This window comes from Musa acuminata, chromosome BXJ3-7, assembly GCF_036884655.1.
Source record: "Musa acuminata AAA Group cultivar baxijiao chromosome BXJ3-7, Cavendish_Baxijiao_AAA, whole genome shotgun sequence".
Taxonomy (NCBI): Eukaryota; Viridiplantae; Streptophyta; class Magnoliopsida; order Zingiberales; family Musaceae; genus Musa; species Musa acuminata.
In genome coordinates, this window is record NC_088355.1 from 39,571,951 (window position 1) to 39,586,211 (window position 14,261).

General features: G+C 40.0%; 2 protein-coding genes across 2 annotated transcripts; both read left to right on the forward strand.

Moving 5' to 3' along the window:
- Nucleotides 1-284: 284 nt before the first annotated feature.
- On the forward strand, nucleotides 285-5,025 carry LOC103992615 (cystathionine beta-lyase, chloroplastic). Its single transcript, XM_009412399.3, has 13 exons — nucleotides 285-454; nucleotides 551-740; nucleotides 815-927; nucleotides 1,415-1,485; nucleotides 1,590-1,681; nucleotides 1,754-1,841; nucleotides 1,931-2,042; nucleotides 2,360-2,456; nucleotides 2,567-2,648; nucleotides 3,437-3,554; nucleotides 4,068-4,175; nucleotides 4,244-4,346; nucleotides 4,587-5,025. Exons 1-13 carry the CDS (start codon nucleotides 374-376, stop codon nucleotides 4,760-4,762), a joined length of 1,431 nt encoding a protein of 476 aa, XP_009410674.2. The 5' UTR covers nucleotides 285-373; the 3' UTR covers nucleotides 4,763-5,025.
- Nucleotides 5,026-8,811: 3,786 nt separating this feature from the next.
- LOC103992616 (patellin-3) lies at nucleotides 8,812-11,406 on the forward strand. Its single transcript, XM_009412400.3, has 4 exons — nucleotides 8,812-10,026; nucleotides 10,384-10,508; nucleotides 10,597-10,738; nucleotides 10,842-11,406. Exons 1-4 carry the CDS (start codon nucleotides 8,851-8,853, stop codon nucleotides 11,100-11,102), a joined length of 1,704 nt encoding a protein of 567 aa, XP_009410675.2. The 5' UTR covers nucleotides 8,812-8,850; the 3' UTR covers nucleotides 11,103-11,406.
- The last annotated feature ends 2,855 nt before the right edge of the window (nucleotides 11,407-14,261 follow it).

Genomic DNA, 14,261 nt, shown 5'->3' on the forward strand with positions numbered 1-14,261 from the left:
ATCCTAAAATCCCAAGAATTATTGTGTTTCCAATAATACTAAAATAATTATATTATAGTATTTTTATGTTATATCATAATATTTTTTATTCTGAAAATATTATAATATAGTGTAAAAATATATAGTATTTTTATATTACGTTATATATATATATATATACTATCACTATTTTGGATATTGGATGTAAAACTTAGCTTAGAGAGGGGTAAATATGGGAACCAATTTATGCGTAGGGATATGTCTGTCATTTTGACAAACCCTTTACGGACCCCTCCTCTGTCTCCTTCGTCGTCTTTCTCCGCTGTAGGAACCGTCAAAACCCTAACCAGGACCGAGAGGGTGATATAAACCCTGTCAAGTTTTCTTTCGTTCCATGGCGACCACCTCCGCCTACGCCGCGTCTTCCTCCGTCGTTCGCATTCTCTGCTCCAATCCCGCCCGCGATCCCCCTTCCGTAAGAAGACAGCCGGAAACATCTCTCTTCTCCCTACCCATCTCTCCTTTTTCTTTGATTACCTATTCTAATGCCTAGATGCTGCTTCGATTGTAGGGCTTTAAGTGTTGCTGGGGTTTTAGCGGGAGTTTACGGTTCTCCTCGAAGAGGAGCACAGCGCCGCTGGCGATGATGTCACGGAGATCGGACACGAGTCTGGGTGACGGGGATAGGGAGAAGGACACGAGCACCTCGGCTGTGGCGGAGGGTTTTGCTGATCGCTTGGATGATTTATCTTCGGAGTCGGGTTTGTTCAGCCTTCTTGATCATTTTTCTTGTTTTATAGATGAATTAACTGAGTTTGGAAGCTCATTTTTACAGAATTGGAAGAGAGGGAACCGAGCGTCGCCACGATATTGACTAGCTTTGGAAATTCGTTTGATCCCTATGGAGCTATGAGTACACCATTGTACCAAACATCCACATTTAAGCAGGTAAAAGTTCTTTTTTTTTCTTCCATTTCACTTCAAAGAAAATGACTTTATTGTCTAAAGAAGCTTTTAAATCTAGGCCATTTAATTGTATTTGATAGTTGCTTAGGGTGAAAAAGAAACAAAAAATAGCAGGCCTTGTGAAGCAAACCCAGGCTTTCAAGCTTTTTTCTGATAGATGCGTCTAATCAATTGGGGAAGGAGGATGATAATGGCATGATATTGAAGAGCAAAGCTTTTTCTACCTTTTTATTTTCTTTTTGCTCCCCTTTCTCAAAGAGAAATGAGTTGTTGAAGAGCTTCCTCTCCTTTTTTCTATGAATATGTGTTGGTTCTGGAAAAATACATGGATAGAGTTTAAATTGAATGTTGAGCCGTAGAAGAAGTTTAGTTTAATTTTCCCTTTTGAGCCAGTCATTTCTTGCTTATTCTGAAGTACTTGGTGATATGCTTGTTGAGTTGCAAGTTCTTGCCTTTCCATGTTCTTCAGCCTTCAGCAACTACTTATGGCCCCTATGACTATACCAGAAGCGGTAATCCTACTCGAGATGTGCTGCAAAGGTTTGTTATCTGATGCTGGTATGCACAGCTTAGATATAGCAAGTATAATTTGGAAATCATTTCTCATTTTTTATTGATAAATATATTGTTGTCTAAATAATCAGTCTTATGGCTAAGCTTGAGAAGGCTGATCAAGCATTTTGCTTCACTAGTGGCATGGCTGCTCTTGCTACTGTTACACATCTTGTTGAAGCTGGTGAGAATCTACCTTTAAATATCCTGACATTTGCCACTGGACGTAATTGAATGGCCAAGCTTTTATATCTAGGTCAAGAAATCGTTGCTGGAGATGACATATATGGCGGCTCTGACCGGTTGCTATCACGAGTGGTTCCAAAGAGTGGGGTTATCGTGAAGTTAGTTTGGCGTCCTTCCCTTCTCAACAGATATTTTTTTTACCACAGTTGTCAAATGCGAACAACATTATATATTTTTGACATTGCAGACGAGTTAACACATCTGACATCAATGAGGTGGCATCTGCAATTGGCTCTTCGACAAAGCTTGTGTGGTTAGAGAGCCCAACAAATCCTCGCCAACAGATAACCGACATACGCGTACGCAAATGGCTATAGTGGTTTGTTAGACACTATACTGCTTCCTTTTTGGAGAAATTCTTGTGCCTAGGAAGGTGTTCTGCATAAGTCAAGGGTGTCTTTTGTGACCTCTCTCATCTGATTATGAAGCATAGTAGGATTTGCACTGTGATGCCCCAGTTTGTCATTATTTAGACTTTGGCATTTGATCATTCTTTTGAAAGACTAAGATGCCTCCCCTGGATCTTATATCATGCTGTTTGTTGGTCACTGTTTTTAAATAATCTGTTCTCTTGATATCATGAGATGCCTTTGCTAATATTTTCATTTAATGGCAGAAAATCTCCGAGATAGCTCATTCCTTTGGTGCGTTAGTTATGGTGGACAATAGTATCTTGTCTCCAGTGCTATCTCAGCCATTACAACTTGGAGCAGGTATTCTTATGGACTGTTATTGTAGAATAGTATTTTACAGGTTCTGGCATCTTCAGTGTCTTAGTTAAATGATAGGTTTCTGATTTACTGGCAATTTCTTCCCCTTGCAGATATTGTGATGCACTCAGCTACTAAATTTATCTCTGGTCATAGTGATCTGATGGCAGGCATCCTTGCTGTAAAGGGTGACAGGTGGGAGATTTTTGTTATTGATGTTATTTATATAGCTCACAATCTCATTTACATTTCACATATTTTGTTGGCATACATCATATATCCCGGTAAACATCAAAATAAGTATTTTTGAGTTGCAGCCAACCATCCCTAGAGTGGATGAACAGCCAATCAGTCATTCAGTTTTAAACTCTGACATGTTATGGCATCCAACAGAATATATATATATATATATATATATATATATATATATATATATATATATATTTATTTATTTATTTATTTATATGTATATGTATATGATTGTCTATCAGAATACTGCTTTATGGAGAACAAGAAAATTTAAAAAGAAGTGACTGCAAGATATGATGTATGATGTTTATCGGAATTGGTTTGGCCTTATGGATAAAAGTAGTGCAAGGGCCTTTTGCAAGAGTATAGAGGACTCTTTTTTAGTTTCTACAAGTATCATTCTGAAGTTAAATATTAGCAACCACGTTGATAAACTTTTTTTATGCAAGAATATTGTATCATGACATCCTACTGGGCCTTGGCCTACTTGCGAGAATACTTGCGAGAGTCCCATGATTTACTATGCAAGATTCACGTTGCAATATTTTTTTTATGCAAGAATATTGTATCACTGATAGAATCATGGGACTCTAAATTTACTATCTTTTTCTAACTGTCATACTAATAATTCTATCAGTGAATCTGATTGTGTTTCCTGTCACTATGAAATTATTACCGTGTCCTGTTACTGAAGTAACATATAATACCTATTTTCTTTTTTATGGCATCACCAGCTTGGCCAAAGAGATTGCATTCCTCCAAAATGCGGAAGGCTCTGGATTGGCACCATTTGATTGTTGGCTTTGCTTGCGAGGTATCAAGACCATGGCTCTGCGTGTAGAGAAACAACAGGTGCAACCATTTGTTTTGTCCCTGTATAATTGCCTTTAAGTTCCTGTCTGTACGGAGTTAAAGTGGGAAACAAATTTGCCAACCATGAAAGAAGTAAAAGCAATAGGGTTTTGTGGACTTTGTTTATACCTAGATGCAAAGTAAATCGGGTAATGCATAAAATGACCTTTATTTTGCATTCTGTATTTATATTTCTACACCCTGTTAATAAGAAAACATGGATTTATGAGACATTTTCAACTGGGCATGACTTATGCTTTTTGCAGTTTAATCATGAGTGTTAATTATGCATGCAAAAGCAGACGTTTTGTTTTTTGAAGTTCAATACTTTTCATGGTAAATATGAACCAGGATTTGGTTTCTCTAAATGAAACATTAACGTTGTTTTAAGGTTGTTATGTTTTCAAATTTCAGTGATTATTGATGTGGAATAATTACCTTTGCATCATTTCAATATTGTATGCATTGACTTGTGCTTGTTGGCCATCACACTTATTATTATTTTGCCGATAGGCTAATGCACAGAAGCTTGCTGAATTCCTATCATCCCACCCGAGGGTGAAGCAAGTGAACTATGCCGGACTTCCTGGCCATCCTGGGCGCTCGTTGCATTATTCTCAGGTAAGGTAAAGGTGTATAGTAAAATAAGGATCTCAGGAAGATCATTTGTTTTTTGATTTACTTTGCAGGCAAAAGGTGCTGGTTCTGTACTTAGCTTCTTGACAGGATCACTAGCTCTCTCAGAGCATATTGTGCAAAGCACCAAGTACTTCAGTGTAACTGTTAGTTTTGGTAATTCTCCTCCCTTTTCAGTAGCCTTTCATACGATGAGAAAACAAAAATCTATTCCTAGATGTTTTTTGTAGCATTAGCTGGTCACCATGCTGCAATTTGACATAGCTATGTTATTAATGAATTGAAGCTCAACAGAGGCTTCACTTACCATTTTGACGAAAGCATCCATGTAGATAGCATTTTTTTCTTGTTAGCTACTCTTGATGTGCATTCACAATGTATTTTCATTTGATCCAGGGAGCGTGAAGTCCTTGATAAGCTTGCCATGCTTCATGTCCCATGCAAGTATACCGGCTTCAGTTCGCGAGGCTAGGGGTCTGACCGATGACCTTGTTCGTATCTCTGTTGGCATTGAGGACATTGAGGATCTTATAGCAGATTTAGACTATGCCATTAGATCCGGGCCAGGTTAAAGTCGATGCTGTTGTTCATCCACTTGTGCTTTCGTGTGAATCAAATCCCTGCTTAGCTGTAAGTTGAATGGGTAAAACTACTTCCATTCGGACAACCAGTAGTTGGTCCCCTTCTAGGAAAAGTTATTTATGAATCTTTGGGAGGTATTGACTATATGGAAATAAGATAGAGGGAGAGGATGCAGAAACCTTGTATCCTTGTTTGGCACATTTTGATGCTGCTGTTGATGGATTTTGATTGGTATGTGATGCATAATTTATCACCCTTCTATGGTCATGTGTTCCTCTCAGTCTTATGATTACTGTTTGTGAGGTTTCTTAGTTTGTCATGGCTGCCAGCAAAAGCATTCTCAATGAGAAAAGACTAATCATCAAATTACAAAACCTTAGTTGCTCTTTACAAGACTGCTAACTCTGCCTTTGATTTCTGGTTCATGTTCATTGTCATCCATATGAAACTTGTTCCATGCTCCTGTCTCTTGAAACAGGCATATCCACCATGTATCAGACTTGCATGTGGTTGGATCTTGTTGAGGCTGACCTATGGAAAAAAAAAGTGATGTATCATTGGCTGTGTTCTGTTTGCCTGCAGGGAAGATAGTGTAAAAAGGCTTTTGAGGAAAGGATGTGAGAGAGTTATGTTATTTTTGGTCATCAAGTTTTTATCTTTCCTATATGATAAAAAAAAATCATATATGGATCATCATTTTGTCTATTAAAAAATTCTTTGAACATGATTTACTTGATGATCATTTCTTGAGAAAAACCATTTACAAGCACTACATGTTCCAAATTGAGATATTTCCTGAAGCAAAAGTATGGCCAACCCATCAAATCTACTTTTGCTTTATCAGCTTATCTGAAACCCATCTTTGTCAGTGCAACTCCTTCAAGCATGTTCATTGAGATGATTAGGCACACCCACATTTGCTTGAAGAATTGAGGTTCTACAATCTTATCAGCTTGATTCTTCTGCCAAGAATAAAGGGAAAAGAAAGATCATTGTAATAAGTCCACCAACACCAATGGAATGATTGCTGAGTAGTGATAGTTCATGTTGGCCTACCTAATGTTCCATCCACTTAATATGAGGAAAGAGTGCAGGAATGGAAGTCCTTATAACCAAACCAATGAATGGCAAAACAGTGAGGATGATCTCCAACACAGAGATCAAGAACATTATTTAGTCTCTCTCTCTCTCTCTTCTAGTGAGGAATCTTCTACCTTGTACAAGTGCATGAGATAGACAATATGGAATCAAATGTTTTGGGCAATGAATTGCCTCATCATGGAAAGTTATTTTGCCCTGGTATATTCCATGCTCCATGACATTGAAATGGAGGTAGGGAAGAGGGTGGAGCTCAGCATGTTGGGATTCTAATGAAATTTGCAGAGTTGGGACAGCTCAAGATGGATTTGATATTATTTCCATCAACATCACTGTCATAATTGTTGTGCCCTACACAACAGAGTGGACATGACAAAGTATGAATGCAACTAAATTAGTTGTGAGATGTATAACACATCCAATAACTATTTTATCTATGAATTGAATCTATAATAACAAAACACATCCTTTTTGTTAAATGTTGATGAGGAGTGCATAAACTTTTGATTAATTGATTCCTTATTTTATTGTGAATGTCAAATTCAACTGTTGGAGTTGCATGGAAAATGAATAATTAAAATAATAGTTATTTTAAGAAAAAAATGAGCCTCATCAAATTATAATTTTCCCTTTATTTTGATAAGATTAATCAGATTCCCTTGAAAGTTTGCTAAATCAAAGTTAGAATTTCTAAAGAAAATGGATTTTACATGAAATTTAATTTAATTTTGTTTCCTTTCTGCACTTATTTTTTTGTAATGCATTTTATATAATTTTCTTGTCTTTTGAGACGTAATTAACATAAAGCTAAAAAGGGTATCTTCAAAGGACACTAAATGAGAAGTAAAACAAAAAACTAAAGAGGATGTTCATCAAGAAATCAGATTTTTAGTTTATGTTCCCATCTAAATTTCCTCCAAAATCTCATGATATTTGTGAACAAAACCAAAGGTTTCTTAAATCAACTCACATGAAGTATGAATATGAAAGTAGACTTAATGAAAGAATAATTAAGAAGTACTTAGACAATAATGATAGTATTCATCTTTGAATCTTGAAGTAATGGGAGAAGGAAAGGACATACAAATTAATTGACTGCTTAGGCAATCATTTTCCTACAATTATGTTGTTATTTGCCTACCCAATTGACCTCTTCATCTTAATAAGCTATAAGTTAAAAGTTGCACAACACCTCCTACCATTGTTATATATGTGTATATATTATATATACACATATAATAAGTGATTTTCCACTTCTCTCTCTAAATTAAAATTTAGCATATGCATCCATACAAAACTTAAAAACTTACAAATATGTCATGTGGTTAATCTTCATTAATTAATTATCATTTGGATATTAATATTATAGAAATTAATTATGATTATAATAATATTAGAGTATTAGTATATTCTTAACATAGATTAAATAATATTAATTATAATTAGTTGTAATTGACTTGAGTTTTCTAGAGAGGAGACATATCTAAACACTCTTTGATATCTAAGGACTGTGATTGTGAATCTTTTGGATTGCATCCTAAATTAGTTTCTAAAACCTCAATGTAGTCTTCCAAATCAATAGATTTTCTCTCTCTACTACCTTATTGATGTGGATTTCCTATAATAGGATTGAGTAAAATTGGATCATTGGCAAAAAAAAAAAAAAAAGTTTCATGCTAATAAATAGTAAAAAAGGGAATCTTGGATGGACCATATCCACTTGCTTGTGCTAAGGAAAGAGATGGAATTGTCATTGTCTCAGGTCAAGTTCCAATGAGGATTATCTTCCACTTGTATATGAGATGATATATAGTAATTTATTTTATTTTTTGATATCGAATAATATAGGAGGTTCGATATATCTTGATATATCATTCGATAGATTACTAAAATCGACGATGCCACTAATCATAAGGCTGCCTTATTGCGACCTAAATATACTGAGATTTGTAACTTTACAATCATGTTTGTGGCTTGTGATAACTATACAACTAAATGTAACTATCAACACTAAAACATAGGTCAGACATATATTAGATGAGAAAGAGACATTTGAGGGGGGGCACACAACCAGCTAAGCAAATGGTACTGCCACTCCAAATGAGCCATCTTGCTCCCATCTCCTAGAATTGATCTGACTCATTTGCCCTTCATCTCCAAAAATTGACAGATGAAGAAGACACATTTCTTAGGAAACCAGAAACCAAGTTACAAGCTTATGGACAAAGAAAAGGAGGAAATGGCTGAGCAATGATAGCAAGTCAAGGAGGGCAGCTTGTTGATGTTGATGGGTTGTTCTTTTGTCTTGTAGCTTGCAAGAATTCCAAGGCCATGGCAAAACAATGGGCTGGATTTATAGGAATATTCTACATCTCAATGCCTCTAATGTATACACATACAATAAAATAATAAATACTAAGAGTATTTATTATTTATTGTATCACTTGACTTGTTCTTTGTGAAGAACATCAAATGTGTACCATTGCAAGACATACTAACTTCTCACTAGAATAGTTGGTGGGTAACACAACACATTGCCATAATTATATTGACAATTACTCATTTGATTTGGTCTTTGAAAATATTTAATTTTTTTAATATGTTGTTTCAATGAAAAAGTATGGATATGTTTTTTTTTTCAGAAATTTTAATTTATTTAATAGAAACTATATGTATTGTATCAATTTCTATGTTTCATGATTGTTTCACAAAATAGTTATAAAATACAATAATAACAATATAATTATTGATTAATTTGATTATGGATTAAAATTCGAGAATTGACAATATATTTTGGATAAGCAAAATTATGTTTTACAGAATTGTTTTTCTTCATTTATCCATGAACTGTTTTTTCCTTATTTTATTTTATTTATTTATTTATTTATTTATTCATTTATTTATCTATATATGTGTTGGCTTTCTCTGCCTCCGGCCACTATTGCTTGTCACCTACCAAACTCGCGCCTGCTCGTTGGCTATGGCGGAGGAAGCCCAGAGCAAGGCAACCGAGGTGGCTCCTATGAAGGTGGAGGAAGCGGCGGTGACCGAGGCGACACCTCCGGCGCCAGCTTCTGAGCCGGCTGAGGAGGAGGCGGAGCCGAAGAAGACGGCCGAGGAGACGAAGCCCGAGGCGGAGGAAGCGGGGCCTCCCGCCGAGGCCATCGTTGCACCGTCCGTCTCCTTCAAGGAGGAGAGCAACGTCGTCGCCGACCTCGTCGACCCTGAGAAGAAAGCGCTTGATGAGCTCAAACAGCTCGTCCAAGCCGCCCTCGCCAACAACGAGTTCGCCCCTCCTCCGCCACCTCCGGTCAAGGAGGAGGAGCCCAAGCCGGAGGAGCCTGCGGCTGCGGCCCCCGCTCCGGAGGAGCCCGAGACGGAGCCTACGGAGCCTGAGGAGCCCCCGAAGCCAGCTGAGACGGACTCACCCGCTCCTCCGCCGGAGGTGGAGCCTCCGAAGCCAACGGCCGAGAAGGAGGAACCTTTACCAGCTGCAGCCGAGGACGACGGCGGCAAGACAGGTGAAGCCGTGGAGGAAACCGTCGCCCCCATCGCCACCGCTCCTGCGGCGGCCACGGAGGAGGTCACTCCGGCGGCAGGAGACGAGCCGCCAGCTGAGACTCCTGCTCCACCACCAGCGGAACCGCCGGAGGAGGTGTTCATCTGGGGCGTCCCCCTCCTTGGCGATGAGAGGAGCGACACCATCCTTCTCAAATTCCTCCGCGCCCGGGACTTCAAGGTGAAGGACGCCTTGTCGATGCTCAAGAACGCTGTCATCTGGCGGAAGCAGTTCGGGATCGAGGCCCTCCTCCAGGAGGACCTCGGCCTGCCGGAGCTGGAGAAGGCCGTGTTCATGCACGCCGTCGACAGGGAGGGCCACCCCGTGTGCTACAACGTGTATGGGGAGTTCCAAAACAAGGAACTTTACGACAAGGCCTTCGGCGACGAGGAGAAGAGGCAGAGGTTCCTCAAGTGGAGGATCCAATACCTGGAGAAGGGCATCAGAGAGCTCTTGGACTTCACTCCTGGTGGCGTCTCATCCATGGTTCAGGTGACCGATCTCAAGAACACGCCGCGGCTTGGGAAGCATCGCCAGGCTACGAGGCAGGCAGTCACCCTGTTGCAGGACAACTACCCTGAGTTCATCGCCAAGAAGGTAAAATTTAGTCCTCTTTTTACTGTTCCTGTTCAATTTCATATGAATTGTGTCTTTCGATTTCGAAGAACTGCATCTTGTCGGAAGAGATTAAATTTCTTATCAGTTCTGAGTAACAAAAGCATGAATAATAAAATGTTGGATTTGCTCAAAACATAGGATGCTTAGAAGATTGCATACAGATTACCAAAACTGAAAATTGTAGTCCAATCCCTTTGCATCCATTTGGTGGTTTGGATTCCCCTGTTAGATCTCTTAGATTGACCTTTGGTTGAATTTGAGATCCTGTACATATAATTCACTATGTTATGTACCAATTGATGCAAAATATAACCTGTAGCATCTGTGTGATTCTAGGTGTTCATCAATGTTCCATGGTGGTACTTGGCTTTTAGTCGGATGATGAGTCCCTTCTTCACGCAGAGGACCAAGAGCAAATTCGTCTTCGCTGGGCCATCCAAATCGGCAGAGACCCTATTTAAGTGCGCGAGGATCACAGAAGTTTCTTTGATAATATAATTTCTGTGTAATTTCATGATTTCCTTACGTGTGTTTGTGTTCTCGGTACAGGTACATAGCACCCGAGCAAGTTCCAGTTGCATTCGGAGGACTAAGCAATGAGAGTGATCCAGAATTCACCACTGCGGATGCTGTTACTGAAGTTACCATCAAGGCCTCATCGAAGCAATCGATAGAAATACCAGCTACTGAGGTTGTGTTTAGTTTTGAACTGCTCATTGGTGCTCGGAAGAATTAATCTTGCTTTAGAGTTTTTAGTGATAGCTTTGTTTCGGATCATTTCGCTATCTTCGCAGGCAACCCTCCTGGTGTGGGAACTCCGAGTCTCAGGGTGGGAAGTGAGCTATGGCGCTGAGTTCATGCCAAGCGCGGAGGACGGGTACACGGTGATCGTGCAGAAGACTAGGAAGTTGGTTGCCACTGATGAGCCTGTAATCAAGACCTCTTTCAAGATCGGCGAGCCGGGAAAGGTGGTTCTTAACATCGAAAACCCAACATCCAAGAAGAAGAAGCTCCTTTACCGTTCCAAGGCGAAGAGCTCTGCCAAACCCACATGAGCGGCTTGCGGTGTACCGTCATTCATCTCCATTGATATAAATGAAAGAAATAAAAGGAAGAGCTCTGTCTTAACCTTTGTTGTTGGTGTGTGATTGGTTTGTTTATTGGAGTCAAAATTATATTTGTCTACTTGTGAGTTGCTGCTGTAGTTTCATAAGACATGGTTGAGGTGTTAGAAAGGTGATAAAGAGGACTTATGCTTCTTGTTATCATTGTAAATGCTTTGTACATTGTCTTATATGCACTTTCTTGTCATATGGGTTGCCTTGTTAGTAACTTTTCTTACAAGAAGAATCTTCCTCATGTCCCCTTTCTCTTTCTTTACATCTTAGCTTGTCATGTTCTCATAGCTGCAGCTGCAGGAGAATGAATGTCTCTTGGCTTGCTACTGTAAGAAACCAAAACTGTGCATATCATTCATTCTTCCCTCACTCTATCCTGCTTCACATACAATTCCTTGTGCCAAATTGAATGCCTGCTGAAGGGAATGATCCCTTCAGAATGACTACAAGGGTACACTGCAGCCCATGTTTACAGTGTCTTGATGTGCATGTGAGTGATGATGAGCATAAACAAGGCATGGGAAGCCTCATTTACCACATGATGGCATCAGTCAGCTCCTTGTTCTGTGGCATGATTGTTTGCTCGAGTAAACAGATCTGTCCAAAGATTATAGTTCTTCTCTGCTCCCTTTGTGTTTTCAACATTGACTCTGCAGGCCAGCCATGTGCAGACCAGCCACAGCTTTTATTGTTTACAATGGACTCATGCAGTCTTGTGTTCTCCTGTCTGCAAACCACCCATCTCCTTCATTCTGCCTTGTCTGAATTGGCAGGGACTGGTTCACTCCTGAGTGTCTACAGCATGCATAACCAGGACAAATTCTCAAGCATCCTGAGTGTTTATTGCTCAGTTTCCTGATGCAAACTAATTGCAAGTAATTATTGTAAGTCTGCATGGATATTGTCTGGAAGATTTTAAGCTTGGGGTTGGACCTGGCACAACCTGTACCACATCAGTGTTTGGCTGTATCAGGACCCCACCCTGCCCACTTGCTTTGGCAATGTCACAAAGTGGTGGCTTGCAAGGAGAGTTTGAGCCAGTCATGAATGAAGTGGAACATTGGAGGAAGCCATTCTTTTATGACATGCAGCCACTGTAACACCCAGGAGATTTTGTTTCTCTGCTTGTTCTCTATACCATCATCCACAGAGCAGTAGCCAAGATGTTCCTCTGCTTGTTTCTTTGTCATCAGCATCCATGGAGCACCATCCAAGTTTTGTTGCTGGAGCAGACAAGCATCAGCCTGCAGTGTAGCAGATGAGAATTGCTGAAAGAGAACTGATGCTTGTTGATGTCCTCGACAAACTTTGAATCTGAAACAAATATCTGGACTGCTTTGAAGAGGGAGTTCATGATTTGACCCCAATAGAGCAAACAAGAAGAGAAAAGAAGAGCAAGTTGGTGACAGACAGGAAGTTGGAAGGATGCAGAAAATACATAGAAAAATGATGATTGCGATGTTATGAGGTTGGAAGAAGCATAAATTGTCCTGTCAAGTGCTGGTATTGGCTATTGCATCTCAGTTGAATGTTAAGCTTTATTCCTCATCCCCCCAGCATCATTTGGTCCATAGTCCCAAGCATGTCAATTCTATGTGCTTTGCATGATTACTTCCCCTTCATTGTCTTCCATCATCCATCTCCCTTTTGGTGCTGTGGTCATATGTTGAGGAGGCCATGAGGACCACCTTGCTCATCTCACACCAAGAAGAAAGAGAAGAGATAATGATGCAAGAAGAAGAAAGCATTGGACCAACCCACTTTGAAAGGGGCCTTTTTCCCATGTGCCAGAGGGAGTACACATCTTTAATGGACCGCGAAATGGAACACAGTACACACACTGAGAGGATTCTGAAACCGATTCAAGAATCCAAGAATTGGTGGGTTTGCTTTGGTCGCCAAAGATGCTGTGTTGTACTGATTAGCTTGTAATACAAGTCTTCAGAGCATGCTAACATATCCATCATTCTTCAGTCTCCACACAGAGAGAGAGAGAGAGAGAGAGAGCAGGAGGAAGATGGCTGAAATGGCTCATAACGGGCCGTCGTCAGATAGCCGGGCCTGAAACCTCTTCACCCGCACGCCTGCCGCGATGTCCTCAAGATAGTGGCGAAACAGAGACATGAATCATGGAGCTGTTGGGCTTGCAGGACAGGATTGCTGGGGTTGAACTCATGTCCAATTACATCCCCGTACCGAGCTCGTTGACTGTGAGGAGCTCGAGGGAAGGGCGACGGAGTCTTTCCATCGAACACCTTACCTGCTAAGGCATTTCACATGGAGTTTGTGCAGCCATACCGTGTGCTACATATCTCCCAACAAACACAAGGCACGCTCTGGTGCTTTTGCTATCATCACAGACCTGAACTTTTGTCGAACACTTGGCTGACATAATTTTGACCGGGAGCTTCGACGAAGCTCGGAGGAGACGGAGACGATGGAGCGAGTTCACGTGAACGATGAGACGTGGACGAACAGGGAAGCGACGTACCGATGCATCGAAACCGAGCTTTGAGTTGCGTGCAGATCGACGTCGTCGTGGCATTACACCGACGTCTCATTGCTGACGTGGCCGACCGAGATCTACCCAAAGATTCTCTTCGGAAGCGGTGGCCTGTGAAGATGGGGGATCTCCTGCCACTCGCCGGACACGGTCTAGGCTTTGTCTTCGTGTCCATGCAACCCTAATCTCGTGAGGAAGGAAACCATTGAGCGCTCAACGGAAGAATCTACACTGATTTCTGCCACGTAAGATAGAGGCTTTTCATCTAAATAGAAAAAGAAAATATCGTCGTGAGATGAGATTTGTGATGTTTTGATCAATTAGATTTAAGTCTACATATGATCATCAAAAGATTAAATGCTAAAATTGATTTGGGTATCTATTTAAAGATTATAATTGAATAAGTTTCTCGATCCCTTCAATGCTCAAGTAAATAATTAATAAAAAAAAATATTTTTTATAAATAAATATATCTAAATAATATTTTATAATAAATTAATTGAAAAAAAATATTCCTTAAACATCTATGGACTGCTTTATCATGTGTCAAGGGATGACTATGATAGAATATTTCACCTACAAACATCCTTAAA

Coding starts and splice junctions, on each gene's coding strand:
- LOC103992615 (XM_009412399.3), top strand. CDS start 374: ATGGCGACCACCTCCGCCTACGCCGCGTCTTCCTCCGTCGTTCGCATT. Junction 1,682..1,753: donor TACACATCTTGTTGAAGCTG/GTGAGAATCTAC, acceptor TTTTATATCTAG/GTCAAGAAATCGTTGCTGGA. Junction 4,176..4,243: donor GCTCGTTGCATTATTCTCAG/GTAAGGTAAAGG, acceptor TTTACTTTGCAG/GCAAAAGGTGCTGGTTCTGT.
- LOC103992616 (XM_009412400.3), top strand. CDS start 8,851: ATGGCGGAGGAAGCCCAGAGCAAGGCAACCGAGGTGGCTCCTATGAAG. Junction 10,027..10,383: donor CTGAGTTCATCGCCAAGAAG/GTAAAATTTAGT, acceptor GTGTGATTCTAG/GTGTTCATCAATGTTCCATG. Junction 10,509..10,596: donor TCGGCAGAGACCCTATTTAA/GTGCGCGAGGAT, acceptor TTCTCGGTACAG/GTACATAGCACCCGAGCAAG.